The sequence below is a fragment of the Melozone crissalis genome, unplaced genomic scaffold (genome assembly GCF_028551555.1).
Source record: "Melozone crissalis strain CALT ecotype California unplaced genomic scaffold, PUWL_Pcris_2 ptg000120l_1, whole genome shotgun sequence".
Classification (NCBI taxonomy): Eukaryota; Metazoa; Chordata; class Aves; order Passeriformes; family Passerellidae; genus Melozone; species Melozone crissalis.
The window spans coordinates 7,032,946-7,050,549 of record NW_026535896.1 but is presented as its reverse complement, the minus strand read 5'-3'; the positions used below and the strand labels follow the sequence as shown (position 1 = coordinate 7,050,549).

Genomic DNA, 17,604 nt, shown 5'->3' with positions numbered 1-17,604 from the left:
TTGTGTGGTGATGATGCTGCATTGTTCAGGACTGCTTCCAGCATGACATTTAACTGTAGAATATTTCCAAGTATATTATACAGGAAGCAGAGCAAGGCTGGGGCTGCATAATTTGGAAAATCCTGCTTTTTAAATCTACTGCTTTTTGTTGCCAGGATGAAAAATTGCACATTGATATTAATCTCTCAGTTAAGATTCAGAAAAAGAAAATAGCTTTTTCTCAGATCTTACTAAGCCAGGCAGTGACAGAAACCTGCACAGGGCCCCCTAGAAGATGCATCAGTTTTGCTTTTTCAGCCTCCTCAGTGTTGTTCTGACAGAGCCATCAGAGCCTGGAGAGCCAGAGCTGCCCCTGGGCAGTGCCTGAGCTGGGAGGGTTCTGCAGGGCAGAGCTGAGCCCCCAGGGCTGTGCTGGGCTCTGGCAGCACTGGCAGGGCCCAGCCCTGGGCACAGGGAAGCAGCTGCTGGCAGGGACAGCTCCAGGCAGCAGAGCCCTGGGCAGGCAGTGGGGGGAAAGTGCCCCCAGGCTGTGCTGGGATATTTAAAGTCCTCTCCAAACCCAAGTATTCCATGAGTACTTTTCTTACAGATCCCCATGCCAAGATACCATAGGAAATGTCCAACAGCAGCTCCATCAGGCACTTCCTCCTGCTGGCATTGGCAGACACGCGGCAGTTGCAGCTCCTGCACTTCTGCCTCTTGCTGGGCATCTCCCTGGCTGCCCTCCTGGGCAACGGCCTCATCATCAGCGCCGTAGCCTGCGGCCACCACCTGCACACACCCATGTTCTTCTTCCTGCTCAACCTGGCCCTCACTGACCTGGGCTCCATCTGCACCACAGTCCCCAAAGCCATGCACAATTGCCTCTGGGACACCAGGAACATCTCCTACAAAGGATGTGCTGCACAGCTCTTTTTCTTTGTGTTCTTCATCTCAGCAGAGCTTTCCCTTCTGACCATCATGTGCTATGACTGCTACGTGTCCATCTGTAAACCCCTGCACTGCGGGACCCTCCTGGGCAGCAGAGCTTGTGCCCACACGGCAGCAGCTGCCTGGTCCAGTGGCTTTCCCAATGCCCTCATGCACACGGCCAATACATTTTCCCTGCCCCTGTGCCAGGGCAATGCCCTGGGCCAGTTCTTCTGTGAAATCCCCCAGATCCTCAAGCTCTCCTGCTCCAAATCCTACCTCAGGGAAGTTGGGCTCATTGCAGTTAGTGTCTGTTTGGTATTTGGTTGTTTTGTGTTCATTGTGTTCTCTTATGTGCAGATCTTCAGGGCTGTGCTGAGGATCCCCTCTGAGGAGGGACGGTACAAAGCTTTTTCCACCTGCCTCCCTCACTTGGCTGTTGTTTCCCTGTTTTTCAGCACTTCCACATTTGCTTACCTGAAGCCCCCCTCCATCTCCTCCCCACCCCTCAATCTGGCCCTGTCAGTTCTATACTCAGTGATGCCTCCAGCCCTGAACCCGCTCATCTACAGCCTGAGGAACCAGGAGCTCAAGGCTGAAGTGTGGAGACTGATGACTGGATGCTTTCAGGAACATTAAATTGATGGCCAATTGCTGCAAACCACTTGTAACAGAAGTCATCTTATTGTTGGTTTGATTGTAGGGGTTTTTTTTCCTTTATATTTGTTTTCTCATATTGTCCACAAATAAATGTTTTTGTTTGTGCCATTTCTCATTTTTTTTCTCTCCAACTTCCCTAAGGCCACAGACTTTGTCAATGAGGGGTTGCGCTCTGGGTGACTTTAAAGGAAATAAAGGATGTCCCAGCCAAGTTTTCTGCAGAGATGCCCTTGTGTTGCCTTCTCTGGAGCTGCAGCAGCAATGTCTGTGTGCAGAGCTGAGGACAGATCAGGGCTGGCCCAGCAGCTGTGCCCAGCAGCAGCAGCACTTGGTGTTGCCAGTGCTGCTGCCGTGGCCCTGCCCCGCTGCCCTGGTAGCCCTGGTGTTGCTGTAGGGCCTGAGTGCTCTCGGGGCCTGGCACAGCCCTGGAGGTGGCAGTGCCAGGGCTGCAGCAGGGACAGGCCAAGTAATATAAATAATTTGTAATATAAATCATCTTGGATAGTTCTTTTGGATTTGTCCTTTTTTTCCCTGTGTTTTAGTTTTTTATTATTGTCCACAAAGTAAAACCATTGTTTGTGCCATTTCTCATTTTGTTTCTCTGCACCGTCCCTGTGTCCACAGACTGTGTCAATGAGGGGCTGTGTTCTTGGTGTCTTTAAAGGAGATAAATGATCTCCCAGCAAAGTTTTCTGCAGTGATCCCCTTGTGTTCCCTATTCTGGAGCTGCAGCAGCACTGTCTGAGTGCAGAGCATGGGCCAGATCAGTGCTGAGTCCATCAGCTCTGATCCTGCTGGCTACACCATTCCTGATCCAGGCCAGGAGCCACTGGCCTTCTTGCCCACCTGGGCACACTGCTGCCTCATGTCCAGCCTGCTGTCCAACAGTGCCCCAGGTCTCCTTCTGTCTGGCTGCTGTCCAGCCACTCTGTCCCCAGCCTGTAGCACTGCAGGGGTTGTTGTGGCCGAAGTGCAGGACCCGGCACTTGGACTTGTAAAACCTCACCTTGTGGGATTTGGGCCCTGGATCCAGCCTGTCCCAGGCACTGTGCAGAGCCCTCCTACCCTCCAGCAGATCAACATTCACACCCAGCTTAGTGCCATCTGCAAGTTTGCTGATGCTGGACTCAATCCCCTCATCCAGACCATTCCATGCAGACATTGGAATCCACACTGGCTGGCTCTGATCCCTCGACCATCCTGTGGCTGCCCTGTGATGGCACTCAAGGTGATCTGTTCCATAACCTTGCCGGGCACCCAGGTCAGGCTGAAAGGCCTGGAGTTCCCCAGCTCCTCCTTCCAGCCCTTCTTGGGGATGGGCTCACACTGGCACGTCCAGTCCCCTGGGACCTCCCTGCTGAGCCAGCACTGATGGTAAATGATGGAGAGCAGCTTGGGGAGCTCATCCACCAGCTCCCTTATCCCCCTAGGATGGATCCCATCTAGTCCCAGAGACACCTGTGAGCATCTGAGTGGCTCAGCAGGTCCCCAGCTGCTTCCTTCTGGATTACAGGGGCTGTTCTGCTCCCTGTGCCCATCTGCCAGCTCAGGAGAACACTTGTCCTGAGGAAAACCTGTGCTAATATCGAAAATTGAGAGAAACAAGGTGTTAAGTAGCTTAGCCTTTTCTTTATCTTTAGTTACTCTATTTCCACTGCATCCAAAAAAAAAGGAAGATGTTCTCCTCATCCCATGTTTTGCTATTAATTTATTTGTAATAACGTTTTTTATTATTTTTTACAGAAGTGGCCAGGTAATGCTCTAATTGAGCTTTTGCTTCTCAACTTTTCTTTCTGCATCACCAAATAACATTCTTAAACACTTTCTAAGTTTCATGACCTTCTGTCAAAAGTTGCGTCCTCTTTTTTCCCCTGAGTTCCCATAAAAGCTCCATGGGCAGCCAGGCCAGTCATTTTCCTCACCAGCTCATCTTCTGCCACACTGGGACAGGCTTCTCCTTCCCCCTTAAGATTACTTTCTTGACATGAGTCCATGTTCCCAGTCCCCTTTGTTTTTAAGGGCTGTTTCTCTTTCAGAAAATCAGTACTTATTTGGTACTCCCCAAATCTGCATCCTAAATAGGCCAAAGTCTGCCCTTCCTAATTCCAGTGTGGAAGTTTGGTAGCTGCCCCTCCTTCTTTCACCGAACATTGAAAACTTGATTATTCATGGTCACAGGCAGCCTCTGAGCCCCACATCTGCCACCAGCCCTTCTCTGTTTGTGAACAGCAAGAGATAGAGCTTTCCTTGGCAGTGGGAATGTTACCAAAAATTCAGTAAAACAGAAAACTCCTTAACACCAATGCAGCATTAAGAAGTAGCATTCTTTATTCAGCTGGAGGCACTGGTGATAGCTCCTCCCAAAGCCCTGCATGCTGAGCACAGGAAAGTTTCTGTTTATTTTCTGTATTTTGCTCACATATTCTTTGATTTTCCTGGACTAAACACACATATGATAGTCATTTCCCCAAAATCATTAACACATTTCCCCTCCAGTTTTGCATGCATTCTTCTTTCCTGGGGGTCTCTCTGGTGGTCTGGTGGTTGTGGAGCCCAATGTTCCAGTGGCCCTGGCTGAGCTGGCAGGACACTGAGGCTGCTGAATTTCCAGTTCCTTTCTCACACAATGGGCATTGTGTGGCTTCCATAGGCCTGGGGTTGTGGAGAACAAGCTCCAGGTGTGAGCTCACCTGGTGTAGACAATTTACCATCTGTGATCCATGAGATCACAGAGTAGGCTATGACATCACAGAGTGGGGTATGTGAGGTCATTGAGAGCTATGACATCATAAACTGCCTCTTAGACATAACAGAGCCAGCTGTGACATCACAGGGCAGAGGTCTGACATCACAGAGAAGACTATGATATCACAGAGCAGACTATTACATCACAGAGTTCACAGTAACATCAGAGACCAGCTGTGTGACATTAGAGGATGGGCTGTGACATCACAGAGCAGGCTGTGACATCCCAGAGGGGCTGTTTGACATCCCAGCAGGGCTGTGTGAGGTCACTGGGTTGGTCACTCCGCCCCAGCTCCCCCTCACAGTTTCTCCCAACAAGTCCAATGCTGTTCATGCCCAGCAGGGTCCCTGTCCCCCGGGATACCCCCGGCCCACCTGGAGCCACAGCCTCCACCAAAGGATGTTCCACAGGATCCACCCCAAAGCCTGACAGGGGACAAGGGGCCAGGGCTGTATGACCAGGACATCAAGGATGTTGTTATCTTATTGTATTCCGTATTTCTAGAGTCCCATACTGTTGCAATCATATATAAAGTCCATACCTTCTTGCTGGTTTTCTACCATGCAGTTCTTCTCTGTAGCACAGTTCCTCATGGTTTCACAGGGGCTCCTCCTGGGCTCTTGACCAACCCCTTGTATCCCAGCTATCTTTATGAACCACAGCTGCTGCCCAACTATGGACTTTGCAGCAGTGACTCATTTAGGATAGCTAGGACTCACTTGTCTAATACATAGGACTCTCACTACATTTCAGTTGTTGTATTCTTATTGCTGTTATAGCAATACATATATTCAGGCCCCACACAAGAACCTGGATTATCCAGGTCACTGTGGCCTGGGTGGGGTTCCCCAGGGCAGGAAAGATGTCTGGCAGCTGTAGCAGGGTCTGGGAAGGGCCTCCAAGGTGGGGCTGGAGCCCTTGGGCTGTGAGCAGAGGCTGAGGGAGCTGGGCTGGTCCAGCCTGGAGCAGGGAAGGCTGAGGGGCTCCTCATGCCAGCCTGGCAGTGCCAGCGAGGAGGGGATGGAGAACACAGAGCCAGGCTATTCACAGGGGGCCTGGGGGGAGACAAAAGCCAATGGGTGGAAGGGGAAAGAGGGGAGATCAGCCAGGGCATGAGGAGATGAAATGAGTCAGGCTGGTTTCAGCATTTCCTCAACACCAAGAGCAGCCTGACTTCCCTTCTCCATCCACCACTGACAGCTTTCCAAATCAGGAATTGTTTGAGCTGTTTTGCTCCCACTCCAGGACAAGCATCCTGATACAAGAACTCATTTGTGTGTATATCTGTCACAGAACCACGTTTGTCTAAAATTACTTTTAGTATGGAAATCACTTGTGTTTGGAGGACTCATCAGACACTGCTGGAACATTGCACATAGCTCAGGGAAGAGCAAGATTGTTATTAAATTATGTCTTCTTCAAGTGTGGTCTGTTGGCCATGAAGAGAAATTTTCTTTGCCTCTGAGTCTTACCAGTTCCTAGTCCTCAAAGGACCCAAATCTGATGAGTTGTGGTTCCCACTCCAGTGGTGGCACTTCCTCATCCCTCCATGCACAGAGCAGAGCTCCCTTGTCCCAAAAAGTCCCTGGCAATGCAGGGATGAAGGAAACAGGACAGGCTGTGGGGATCAGGGGCAGAGCAGGGCCAGGGATTTGGGCCCTTGAGCTCTAAGCACCGCAGGCAGAGGGGAGCAGGGCAGCCAGGGAGCCTCCTTTGGCCTTGGCCCAGCACATTCCCCCATGGTGGGGCTGAGTCCTGTGGCAGCTGCAGCTGCTGCTGTGCCCTTGCCAGGGGCTGAGGCCGTGGGGCAGTGCCCAGAGCAGCCTGGCCTGAGCAGAGCTGTGGGGGCAGAGCCGGCTGGGCTGGGCTGGGGAGAGGCCCTTGGTGCTGCCCAGAGCTCAGGGCAGCTGGCAGAGCTTGCAGGGAGCTGGGCTGGGCTCAGAGAGCCTGGCCCAGAAACCATGAGTGTCCATCTCAGCCTGGCTGAGCGTGCAGGGGCAGGACTCAGGCCAGGCCTTGTGGGGCAGGGCCAGCGCCTGTGCAAGGCATTGCAAACAGGCAAGTGGCCCAGAGAGGAGGCTGCTCTGTGTCCTTGGTGGCATGGACAGAGCAGGGAGGGGGCCCAGGACATTTGTCAGTGCCAGCCTCTGTGCCCAGCCCTTGGCAGCCCTGGCTGCTGAGCCCAGCTTTGGCCTGGGCTGAGTTTGGCTGTGGCCCAGCTCCATCCTCCTGCGGGGCTCAGGGCCTGTTCCCAGCCATGGCCAGCCCTGGCTGCCTCTCTGCTGGCCCAGAGGCTGGCAGAGCCTGGGGCAGGGCTGTCTGTGCAGCCCCACAGGTGCCCCGGGCTCTGCAGGAGCTGGCAGAGGCTGCCCAGCAGGGAGGCCATGGGACACAGAGCCCCAAGGCTGCCGTGGGCACCACGGCACAGGGGCCGTTCCCAGCCGCAATGCTCCTGGCCTGGGCTGGGCCTGCACAGGGGCTGGGCCACCATGGCTGGGCCAGCACAGGGCCACAAAGGGGCCACACAGCCGCTGTCGGGGCTGACAGCAAGGCCTGGCACATACAAGCAATTGCTGAGCATGGCCTGCACTGGCCAGGCCTGACTGTGCCAAAGGCAGAGCTCAGCTGCCCTTGGGGGCTGCAGCAACATTCCAGAGCCCAAAGAGTCTCCATGGCTGTGCTGGAGACCAAGGCTGCAGCAGGGAAATGCAGGGCAGCTGTGAGATGGGGAGGGCATTGAATTCCAGCACACACCTCAGCTCTCTGACGATCCCGGCACCGTGCTGGGCCCTGTTTCAGACTGGAACAGAGCAGATGTTGATGGACCAGGAGCCCTGCGGGGCTGTCAGGGACCTGCAGCTTGCAAGGTGCTGTGCTCTCCCTCAGGTGCTCTCTGAGGGATCCAATCCCAGCTGGGCACCTCAGGGCACAAGTGGCCCTGTCTTTTCATGGGCACACAGCTGATGTCTGCCTGGAAAGGGGCACAGGTTTTAATACCTGTTAGTTTAATCATATACAGGCAAAACTTTATCACCTGGGTCATTTGAGTACTGTTAAGAAATGGCAAAGTTTTCCCAGCAGGAACAGGGTTTTCCTGGAGGTGTACAGATGGCAGGAGAAGAAACACTGCTCTTGCCTTCTACTGGTGTCACCATTATTCATTCTATTATATAAATCTCTCGTTTCCATTTGGGGTTTCAAGCTCTCCTATTGAAATGGCCATGTCTAAGGACATCTCTTCACTAGACGAGCTGGATATTTATGCTTCCCATTGCTCCCAGATTTCCTCCTCCAGATGATCTCTGGTCATTCAAGTGCCTCTCAACTGACTGGCTTCATGCTTTGAGCTGCAGGAAATTGCCCAATCATTCCGAAGTGCAAATAAATATATCAATAATCAATATCTTTATTGTGTTTATGTCTATCACAGAACTGCCTTTTCTTATGTCTTTGTCTAAAACTGTTCCTGTACAGAAATCCCTTGGGGATGGTGGACATGTCAGATGCTGCTGGGACATCATGGAGAACTCTGTTTGCTGCAATGTTAAACTGTATCCTGTTCAAATTGTGTTTTTTGGCAAGAAACCCTTCTGTGCCTCTGAATGTCACCAGTTCCTGAGCCCAAAGGACACAAACCTGATAAGTTGTGGTTCCCACTGCAGGGGCTGCACTTGGACCTTGGCTCTGCAAAGGAGAGCTCTTCATCCCCTTTCATTTTTTTCCTCCCTCTGGGCATGGAGGGAGCTCCTGACTTCAGCCTGTGACTTGTGTGTGCAAAGAGCAAATCTGGGCAGAATCGGGGCAGGGAGGGTATGGGGGGACCTTGACATCTGTGCTGGGCACAGAAGGTGTTTTCTATTGCTCTGAGACTGTCTGCTGGGGAAAGTGGATTTAATATCCGGCAGAGGAATGACTTTTGCATTTGATGGAGCTGTGCCTTCCCTTGGCTTTGTTGGCTGACAATAAATGAACATCCCTCTGTGTCTCAGGCAGCTCCTTCTCCAAGGAAAGCAGGTGGGATTTGGAGCCAAGGAGCTGAAAGCTGCAGGTGCAGCCTGGGCTGGAGGGAGCTCAGATTTGCACAAGGCTGCTCTGAGTGCCAGGGCTTAAATGGAGGAAATGGTGGGGTGGGAGTAGGGACAGAGTCTGATTGATTGTCAGCCATGAAGGGTCTTGATTTTCATATCCATTCAAACTGCATGAGGAGGTACTTGGATTCAGTGTCAGCTGGAGATTGCACCTATCAATAAATTGACAGGGAAAAAACCCCTAAATTTGGCCTAAGTAATCGTTTCTCACTGTCTTTTAAAATAGAATCGATTCACCTTGAATAGACTCCTGGAATTCATCTGATTAACCACAAAAGATTTGAAAATTAAATTAAATTATTCCCTGAGGCTTGGCTTGTTAAGGTGTTCTCAATGTTAATGAGCCCTGGGACACTGAATTCCTGCACTCAAGAGCTGAAGGCTGAACAAGCCTCTGGAGCAGGAAAATTCAGCAGCATCCTCCAAGGTACTGAGGATGTCAGCAGCCCCCACTGAGGCCATCCCTGCCCAGAGACCGTGGGGGAATGGGCAGACAAGGAGAGCGTCCCTGGGGCTGGGGCAGCACAACTCAGAGGCACTGGTGGATCCAGCTGGGAAATGGAGTGTGGAATGTAGCTGGGAAAGGCCTGCCTGGGCTGTGCCAAGCAGAACACAGAAGCCCTGACTCCCATTCCCCAAAAAACTCTCTCAAGGAGACATTTAAAAGGAATTACAATTGTTTTTGTCCTCTGAGTAGGAGGTACTGGAGAAATACCAGCAAGAGATTTTCAGGACCCCAAAAGAACAAAACAGACTTTGCTGGCAACTTTACAAAATGAGAGAAATTTTAGCAACTGGTTTAAAATGACATTCAATCAACACAGAACACTTCTTAAAGCACTGACTTGGTCCATTCAACTTCACAAACCCTAAGCTATTTGAATTTTACATTACTCAAATTTACAAAAGGACAGAAATAGAAGGAAATGACAGAAAGAGGGAAAGGCAAAAAAATACAGAGGAGCACAAACATATTGAAGTGAAGGGAGACACGACCATCCGATTGATGCATCGAACTCCCTTCACTTCAATATATGGTGACCTCCGACCGTGATAGCGAACACCATGGGGAAGCGAACGCCACGCGAAGTGAAGCCAGGTTCGGGTTCCGTACGATCGAAACTGCAGCCGGAACGGCAAAGAAGCGCGGAAGACAAAGCGGAGGGTAACCCGCCGGCCCGCGCCGTGCTGCGAGCGACTATACAGATAGGCTCGTCCGATACATGCGGTCGCGACCTTGATTTGAAGAGGTGCAACGTGCGCACATAGGTATGGAAAGGCAAGCCGCATATGAACTTTTTATTACCCTTTTGCAAAAACGGCAAATTAAGGGAATAGATTTACAGAAAGAATTACCGGGTCTTTTAGCTTATGGCCTAGAAAGGGGAGTCTTTGTGAATCCTCGCACAGTTTACGAATTGTCTGAGTGGCGTAGATTTGGTGATTTATTGTGGCAGGCTACGTTAGATGATGATAAAACTGCTAAGAAGTGGGGTAAATTATGGCTGGTCGTTAACACCGAACTGCTGCAATTTCAAGCTGAAAAAAGGGCTGCCTTAATGAGCCAGGCGCAGTCCGCCTCACTGCCCGCCGAGCAGCCCCCCTTAACGGGCCAGGCTACAAGCCCGGCTACGAGCCAGCCTACAAACCAGGCTACGCAGACTGCTTTATTACCCGCTTCGCAGCCCCCCCTAACGAGCCAAGCTCCGCGGGGTGCCTTGTTGTCTGCTTTGCCGCAGGCTACAAAGAGCACCTTTGAGTCTCCCGTACCTGCTGCGTCTCAGCAGCTGGGGCCAAAAACGCGTACTCCGTTCCCGACAAACAATCAGCCGGTCCCTGGGTCGGAAAACAACTTGGCGGAGGCGATTGCAAGGGAAAGAGATGCGTGGGCTGCCCTGGCCAAAGATGTAATTGAAAAGGGAGATCTAGAGCCAATAAGTTCGGCTCCGGAGCTGGCTTGTCCCGTTGTCTTTAACCCCCAGCCTGGAGGAGGTTTTCAAGCCACAATTAGCGCTCTTGACTGGAAGCTGTTATCTCAATTGCGAGCTACTGTTAGTCAGTTTGGCTTTAAAAGCGAACCAGCTAAGCAAATGCTCGATTATATTTTTGACACCAGTATCCTTCTTGTTAATGATTGTCGTGGGATAGTTAAATTAATTTTTACTCAACATCAGCAATTGCTGTTTAACACCCACTGGCAAGCTTTAGCTAATGAATGTGTGGCAGTTCAAAGGCAGCTGGGGGACCCCTTGCATGGTATCACTATAAATGAGCTTATGGGTCTGGGACCTTTCCATCGTACTGATGCACAAGCTTTAATAGGTCCAGAAAAGTGCCGGGAGGCAATGCAGTTAGTCAGACTCGCGATAGATATGGTAAAGGAACCAGGAGGGATACCAGTGTATATGGGAATTAAGCAAGGCAAAGATGAGACATTTGGCGCTTTTGTTGATAGAGCTGCAGCTGCAATTGAGAGAGCCGGAGTAGCAGAATTTATGCGCGAGGCTCTCCTTAAACAGTGTTGTATTCAAAATTGTAACTCTGCTACTAGAAACATACTTAACACTCTAGGTGCAAATTGGACTATCGAGGAAGCATTAGAGAGGATGGCTCTTATTCCTACCGGGCAGCAGGCTTTTGTGGTAGATGCACTCAAACAGATAGGAATAGGTTTGCAAGAACAGGCAAAGTCCTCTCAGAGTCAAGTGTTAGCCGCTCTTGCGCCTCTTCAAGTGTCAGCTGCGTTTGCAGCATCAAATAAAGAGGGCCGCACGAAATGCTGCCGATGCGAAGGCACGGGCCGCTTGCGCCGGGAATGCCAAGCAGCATCAGAAGTCATCGCTGCATCATCGGTACTCTTTCCTGCCTCTAACCCTCCACAGCAGGGAGCCTCTAACCCTCCGCAACAGGGAGCCTTCAACCCGACACCACAGGGAGCCATCGCGGGCGAAGCTGAACCGCCGCGAAGGGAGTGACCCGCAGCGCAAAGCAGAGATGAATTGGCAAAAGGACTTAACAGGACTTTGGGCTTATGACTACGGTAAAGGGATTTTCCATATAGTTTACGGATTAACGGAAATGTGTAAATTCGGTGATTTATGGTGGAATTGCGGTGCTGTGCTACTTCGAACTCGGCACGGGCGCGTCAGAGGCAGCGGCGGGAAGATCAAAAGCCGCCGCCGCAGAAACCAAGCCGCGCCGCGCCGGAAGTGATCAAAGAGCGCCGCGGGGGGAGCGACCGGAGCCGCATCGCCCTCATGTGTGAACTGGGGGCCAGATGTCCACGGGCGGCCAGTTGCTGCTTGGGAACAGTAACTGGACATCAGAGAGCAGGTGATGGAGGAGCAATCATGCTGTGCATTGATAGTTTTCGTCCTGCTGTTTGGATCGACCGACATCTTTTCTGGGCTCTGATGAGCGTCCAGCGCCATCCATTTTCGGGGCTGGTTGGTTCGGCGGGTGGGTTGTCGCACACTCCTTAGCGGATTCCGACTTCAGAGTGCTTTTTCGAGCGGGAGCGCTTCTCCCTCCGCCCCGTAGCCGGCAGGAGCTACAGTTTAAGATCTAACAGCCGTAATAATCGTGACTTTTGTCAACAAAAGAAAAGATTCCTATTGCAATTAAAAGACCAGTGAAACTAAACAAGCGACACCAAGGACTGTTGCTGTCAGGATGTTTTTCACCTAAGTTAGAAAGATCTTTTGTTCTCCCTAGCGCACGCTGTGAAACAAAAAGCCCAGCGCAGAGCTTGTCTCCCTGCCCCGCAGTTTGCAAAGAGCCTCAGTTTTGGACCGAGCAGCCTAATGGATGTGAACTTTTTGTCAACAAAAAGAAAAGATCTTTGTTGCAATTTAGAGACTATAAACATCAGAAGCCCGGACAGCTCAGTCGGTGGAATATCAGACTCTAAAGCTGTGTTTTGAAAAAGTTTAAAAATGTTGAGATGTGTTGGATTGATTGTATGAGTGAGATGTTGTGAGTGTGTTTTTGGTATAAATGCTGCAGCAAAGACGTGAGAAAGGTTGTTTTGGTTGAGTGTTTTGGAGTCAGGCCTGTGAGTGAGTGATAGTAAATGTTATATATTATTTCTATAGTAAGTTTTATCTGTTATTAAGTAGTTTAAGTTGGGTTATCAATTAAGTGCCATTAAATGTTAAGGTTAAATTTGTTAAGCTTGTTTTCGGTTGGGTTCGAGGTCTCCTAAGTTTAAATTATATATAGGTTTGAGTTGTGTGAGATTTAAAGAAAATTAAATTTTGTTAAGTATTATTAAGTAAGTTAAGTTAGATTCTGTTAAGTTTGCATTAGATTTAAGTGATTTTACATGATTTGCAAATAAGTCTGTTAAGTCAAATATTTTAAGTGCTTTAAATGCATACTACTTTTCACCACTCCAAATTAACAAAGGACTGAGAATCACCCAGTTGATGCCATTTGAGCCAAATGACTAAAGGATTACAAACTGAAAACTGACCTTGAACATTTCTGAGAAACCCATGTAAGGACAGAAAGGAGCATTTTCAGGCTTGTTCACCTTCTCTCCAGGTTCGCATGAATGAAAACAGCTAACAGCTTTCTTTTCTTAGTCCAATTACCACCTGTCGTGCAATGCCTGATAAGGCCGTAACACGCCGTTGCCGGACGACCAGAGAACTGATTGACATTATTGAATCATTATCATCTTTCCATATAAGAGGACTGGCAAAAGAGAACTGTTTTGAATATCACAGCCTAAATTGTGCTGCTTGGGTTGCACTGTGTTGTGGGGGTTGTGATCAGTTGTTACTTTTTCATTTATGGTGCCACACCTGTAATTATAGGCATATCTGGGAACATAATTGGGAGCAGGCACTACGGAATGAGACAGGGCTAAACACTGCTTCAGCTTCAGACCTTTATAAATCTCATGAGCAAAAATCTTAGCTTATTATCAGTGGGAGGTACCGTGTATTTTGAAAAGGGGTTAAAGCTCAAAGTACATCATATGTAGCCTCAATAAGGTGTAGAAAACTGGTGCCTTTAACACAACATTCTGTTGTAGGCCCTATAAGAAGAGATCCCAATCAAGCATTAGATAATTGCAGCTCAGCTTTGATTACTCTAAATTTCAAAGGATGAGTCAGCATAAACAGACATGGGCTGCTCTGGATTCATCTCTAAACCTGGAAATGGTGTTCAGGCAGCTTTGTAACCAGTGTGGAGGCTCTGCTGTTATGGCACCCGGGAGATTACCCATGGGGATATTTTTGATTTGTGAAGATGGAGCCTGGAGTGGAGTGCCGGCCCAGGCTCAGGGTGGATCTTGTTATTTAGGCAAGTTATCATTATTCCACCTCTGAGCACTGGTTCTGATCCTTCTCCACAGGATCACATTTCTGACTCTGAGTGTCCTGTTTGTCCTCAGGCCTTTGGTGCAGCTGAGCCCTGGCAGAGTGGGGTCTGTACTTTTGGAGTTTGTTACGAGGCCCACACGAAGCTGCTCTGAGGTTTAAAGTGTTGCCAAGCGTAGTGGATGAGTTCCCTTCTCTTTTCTTTGCCCCTGATAGTGAACAGGAGGCAATGTCTCCTCCACAAGAGTTTCTGTGAGGAAAAACTTCACCATTATCTTACCTTGTTGCATTCAAAAGATGGTTGGTAGGATGGTAGAGAAAACCTGGCAAACTAACCACTTTTCTCTCAAAGAAGAAAAAACTGGGGAAATGTCGGAGAATGACTTAAAGAAAAGGCCATGAGACATATACTTGAGAGAAAAGTAAGAGGGAAAAGTAAAAGCAGTTTCTAACAGCTCTCAGCCTTCTGATTTGTATAAACAATTAGACTCTCTCAGGCATCATTCTATAAACAGTGGAGTTCTCAGATTGTCTTCCCATAACAAGCAGAACACCGTCTCTGGGAAGGCCTGCCATCCTGAGAACAGATGCAGAAGTTTTGGGAACACTGGTTTCTGTTTTGGTTTCTGGTTTCTGTTTTTGGTTTCTGTTTTTAATAAACAATTGTAGGTATTCTAAAACAAAGGGAGTGGTTAGAAGTTTCTCTGTTAGCCTATCATGAAATTGGATTACAGAATATTCATGAAGTTCGTTAGTTTTGTTATTTAAGGTGATGGATTGATCAATAAAATTGGAGTTCGATGCATTACCAGGATGGTCGTCTCCCCTTCACTTCACAAACAGAGGTACCAACTCCTGGATTCCAGCACATTTCAGATGGAAATTCCAAGAGGAGGTAGTTTCAAGATGTGTGCTTGCTTTGTGATCAGCCTTAAATACCCCTTGGTCTTCCTGGGCCCAGGTGGGACTTGGGCTCATTTGGTCCCTCAGGAGCTGGGCTGGGGGCTGCAGAGGTGGCTGTGGAGCATTGCCTGTGCTGTGCCAGGGACTGGCAGACACTGCTGGGCTGGGATAGAGGCTCTGGGGGAATTGGGGTTCCAGGACAGGGCAGGGCTGGGGTTCCAGGGCCGGGCAGGGCTGGACCTGCCCCTTCCTCCCCCCTGGCCCCTGACAAAATGTTTTCAGCCAACAATCTCCAGTCTCTCACAACAGGGAATGTTGGAGGTGAAATCCCAATCTTGGACATGGGCACCTGGACTAGAAGGACAGTTCTCTCCCAAAGGAAGGAAAGCACAGAGACTTCCCCAGAGTTTTGGGGACAGATGAAAGGTGACCCTTTTGAAACCATTACCAGCCAGATTTGTCCTGACAATCTTCCTATTGGAACAATCTCTGGATATATGGAATTTTGGAGGTGAAATCCCAATTCTAGCCATGGGTGTTCTGGAGGAGACGGCCAGTTCTTTTCCATGAGAAGGAAAGCACAGAGCCCCAGTGTTTCAATAGCAGATGAGGAGACTCTCAATGTGCCAAGGTCAGCTGGACCAGTCAGGCACAATTGCTTGTTGATTACAAGAAGACCTGCAGTGTCACAATGGACCCTTGGTTCAATGAAGTCCAGCATTGTCACAGTGGTCCCTAGGTTTCATAAGGCCCAGTGGTGTCACCATGGTCCCAACGAATCCATGAGGCTTTGCAGCGTCACAATGGTCTCCGTAGCTCTCCAGGCCCCACAATATCACGTGACTCCTCTGTTCCATGAGCCCTGAAATGTCACAATGGCCCTTTGGACCCTGGGAGTTTCTAGTGTCACAATGTTCTCCTTTGGGTCAACAGTGTCACAATGGACCAATTATGACACAAGGCCCCACAATGTCACAATGGTTGGTTCCATGCAGCCCTGCAGTGTCATAAAGGCGTCTTGGTTTCACAAGGCCCCACAGTATCACAATGGTCCTCTTGATTCTGTAAGGAACCCCAGGGTCACAATTGTCTCACTGGTTCCATGAGGCTCGACAGAGTCACTGTGGACCCCTGGTTTGATAGGGCCTGCCAGTGTCACAATGATCCCTACATTCATGGAGCCACACAGTATCACTACAATTCCCTTGGTTCCATGAGGCCCAGCAATGTCACAGTGGTCTCCATGATTCCATGAGGCCCCAGTGTCACAATGGTCCCTTTGTCTCACAGGGCCCCATAGTGTCACAGTGGTCCCTTTGTCTCACAGGGCCCCACAGTGTCACAATGGTCCCTTCATCTCACAGGGCCCCACAGTGTCACAGTGGTCCCTTGGTCTCACAGGGCCCCACCGTGTCACAATGGTCCCTTGGTTCCATGGCTCCTGTGCTCCTGCATTCCCCCCTCCCCTTCTCAGGCCGCCCTGCCAGCCGAGAAATGCTCCTTGGGGCTCGGCCTTGGCCAACAGCCCCTGGGCTCAGCTCCTCTGCAGCTCATCACAAACACTGTCTGCTCCAGGCACTGCTGCTGCCCAACCAGCTCCTGCTTTCTGTAGGAGCAGCCCTGGGAACTTTTTTTGTTCCCTCCGCGGCACAAAATCCCTGTTCTCACACTACCAAAGAAAGCTGTTGGTGCCAAGTGCGGCCAGGATGAACCATTGCTGGGACTGAAGCCCCTCTCTTGGGGCCCTACAAACAGCGCTCCAAAAGGAGCCCTTGGAGCTCTCCTGGCCAGTGACTCCCTCTGAGTGGGGCCTCTCCCAGCCGGGAACTCTCCCGTTTTCTGCACTCGGGGATTCCGAACAACGACGGAGCCTGGGCCGATCCCCCCACTCCTCCAGGCTCAGCCCTTTGCCCGCTGGGGAGATACCAAAGATCCAGAGTGAGCATTCCCTGCCCTCAGGGGAATTTCTCACAGGTGCCTTGCACTGACTCTTGGTGTCTGTGTGCACACACGAGTGCCTGTGCTGGGGAAATGTGGCAGAAATGCTGCTCTCTGAGGGGCTTGAGTGCCTTGGATAGCTGAGTCAGTCAGGCCTGTAGGGAAGGTTTAATCACAAGGCCTAAATGAAGTTAAATGCTGCTGAGAGGTTTTCTTTTGCTAAGCGGTTACCTTTAGTATAAGTTATATGTTAAGTTCAATATTGTTAAGTGTTATTCCTCTGTTAAATTGTGAAGTCATAGGTTTAAGTTAGGTTACATGCTGTTATACTCTGCTCTTTTTTAAACTGTGAGGTTGAAAGTATCAGTTAAGGTTAATGTATTAGTAAAGTCCTGTTAAGTTTGAGCTCTGTTAAGCTTTCAGGCCATGTTCCTTTTGTCCTTGCCCTTGCTGTCCTTGTGTCACACACACACACAGGGACAGTTCTAGGTTCATTTCTGGTTTGATTGCCTGGATTCTGTTTGGTTTTGTTGTTGCTTTGTTTCCTTCGTGTGCCTGAAGTGCCCAGTCAAGAGCAGAGTGACTCTTGACAAGGAATTTTGTGCTGCTGTCACTTAATATTAAATCTGGTTTTTGCTGATCCCTTGCTGGGGAGTTTTTCAGTGCTCTCAAGGCCTCGTTGGTAGCAGGGTGAAGGAGCCCGGGCCCAGGCTCTGGCCCTGGGGGACACGGGGACGCTGCCGTGGGTCCCTGTCCCCCTGTGCCACCCCCAGGGCCCAGCCCCCCATCCCTGGGTCAGGCTCTGGGGTCGATCTCGTGGAACATCCTCTGGGGGAGGCTGCGGGGCTGGGGGCGGGGGGACCCGGGGGGACAGGGGACTCTGCTGTGCAAGAGCAGGGTTGGACTGCTCTGGGGGGAACTATGAGGGGGGCCACGGCAGAGTGACCTCCCCAGTGACCTCACACAGCCCCTGTGATTTCACACAGCCCCATGTGATGTCACATTGCCCCCATGATGTCACACAGCCCCT

General features: G+C 50.2%; 1 protein-coding gene across 1 annotated transcript; it reads left to right on the top strand.

The window, feature by feature from the left end:
• The first annotated feature begins 615 nt into the window (after positions 1 to 615).
• Positions 616 to 1,548, top strand: LOC128948323 (olfactory receptor 14A16-like). Its single transcript, XM_054292984.1, has one exon. It carries the CDS (start codon positions 616 to 618, stop codon positions 1,546 to 1,548), a length of 933 nt encoding a protein of 310 aa, XP_054148959.1.
• Positions 1,549 to 17,604: the final 16,056 nt, after the last annotated feature.

Bases quoted from the DNA above. Each gene is read 5' to 3' on its own strand.
- LOC128948323 (XM_054292984.1), top strand. From the start codon at position 616: ATGTCCAACAGCAGCTCCATCAGGCACTTCCTCCTGCTGGCATTGGCA.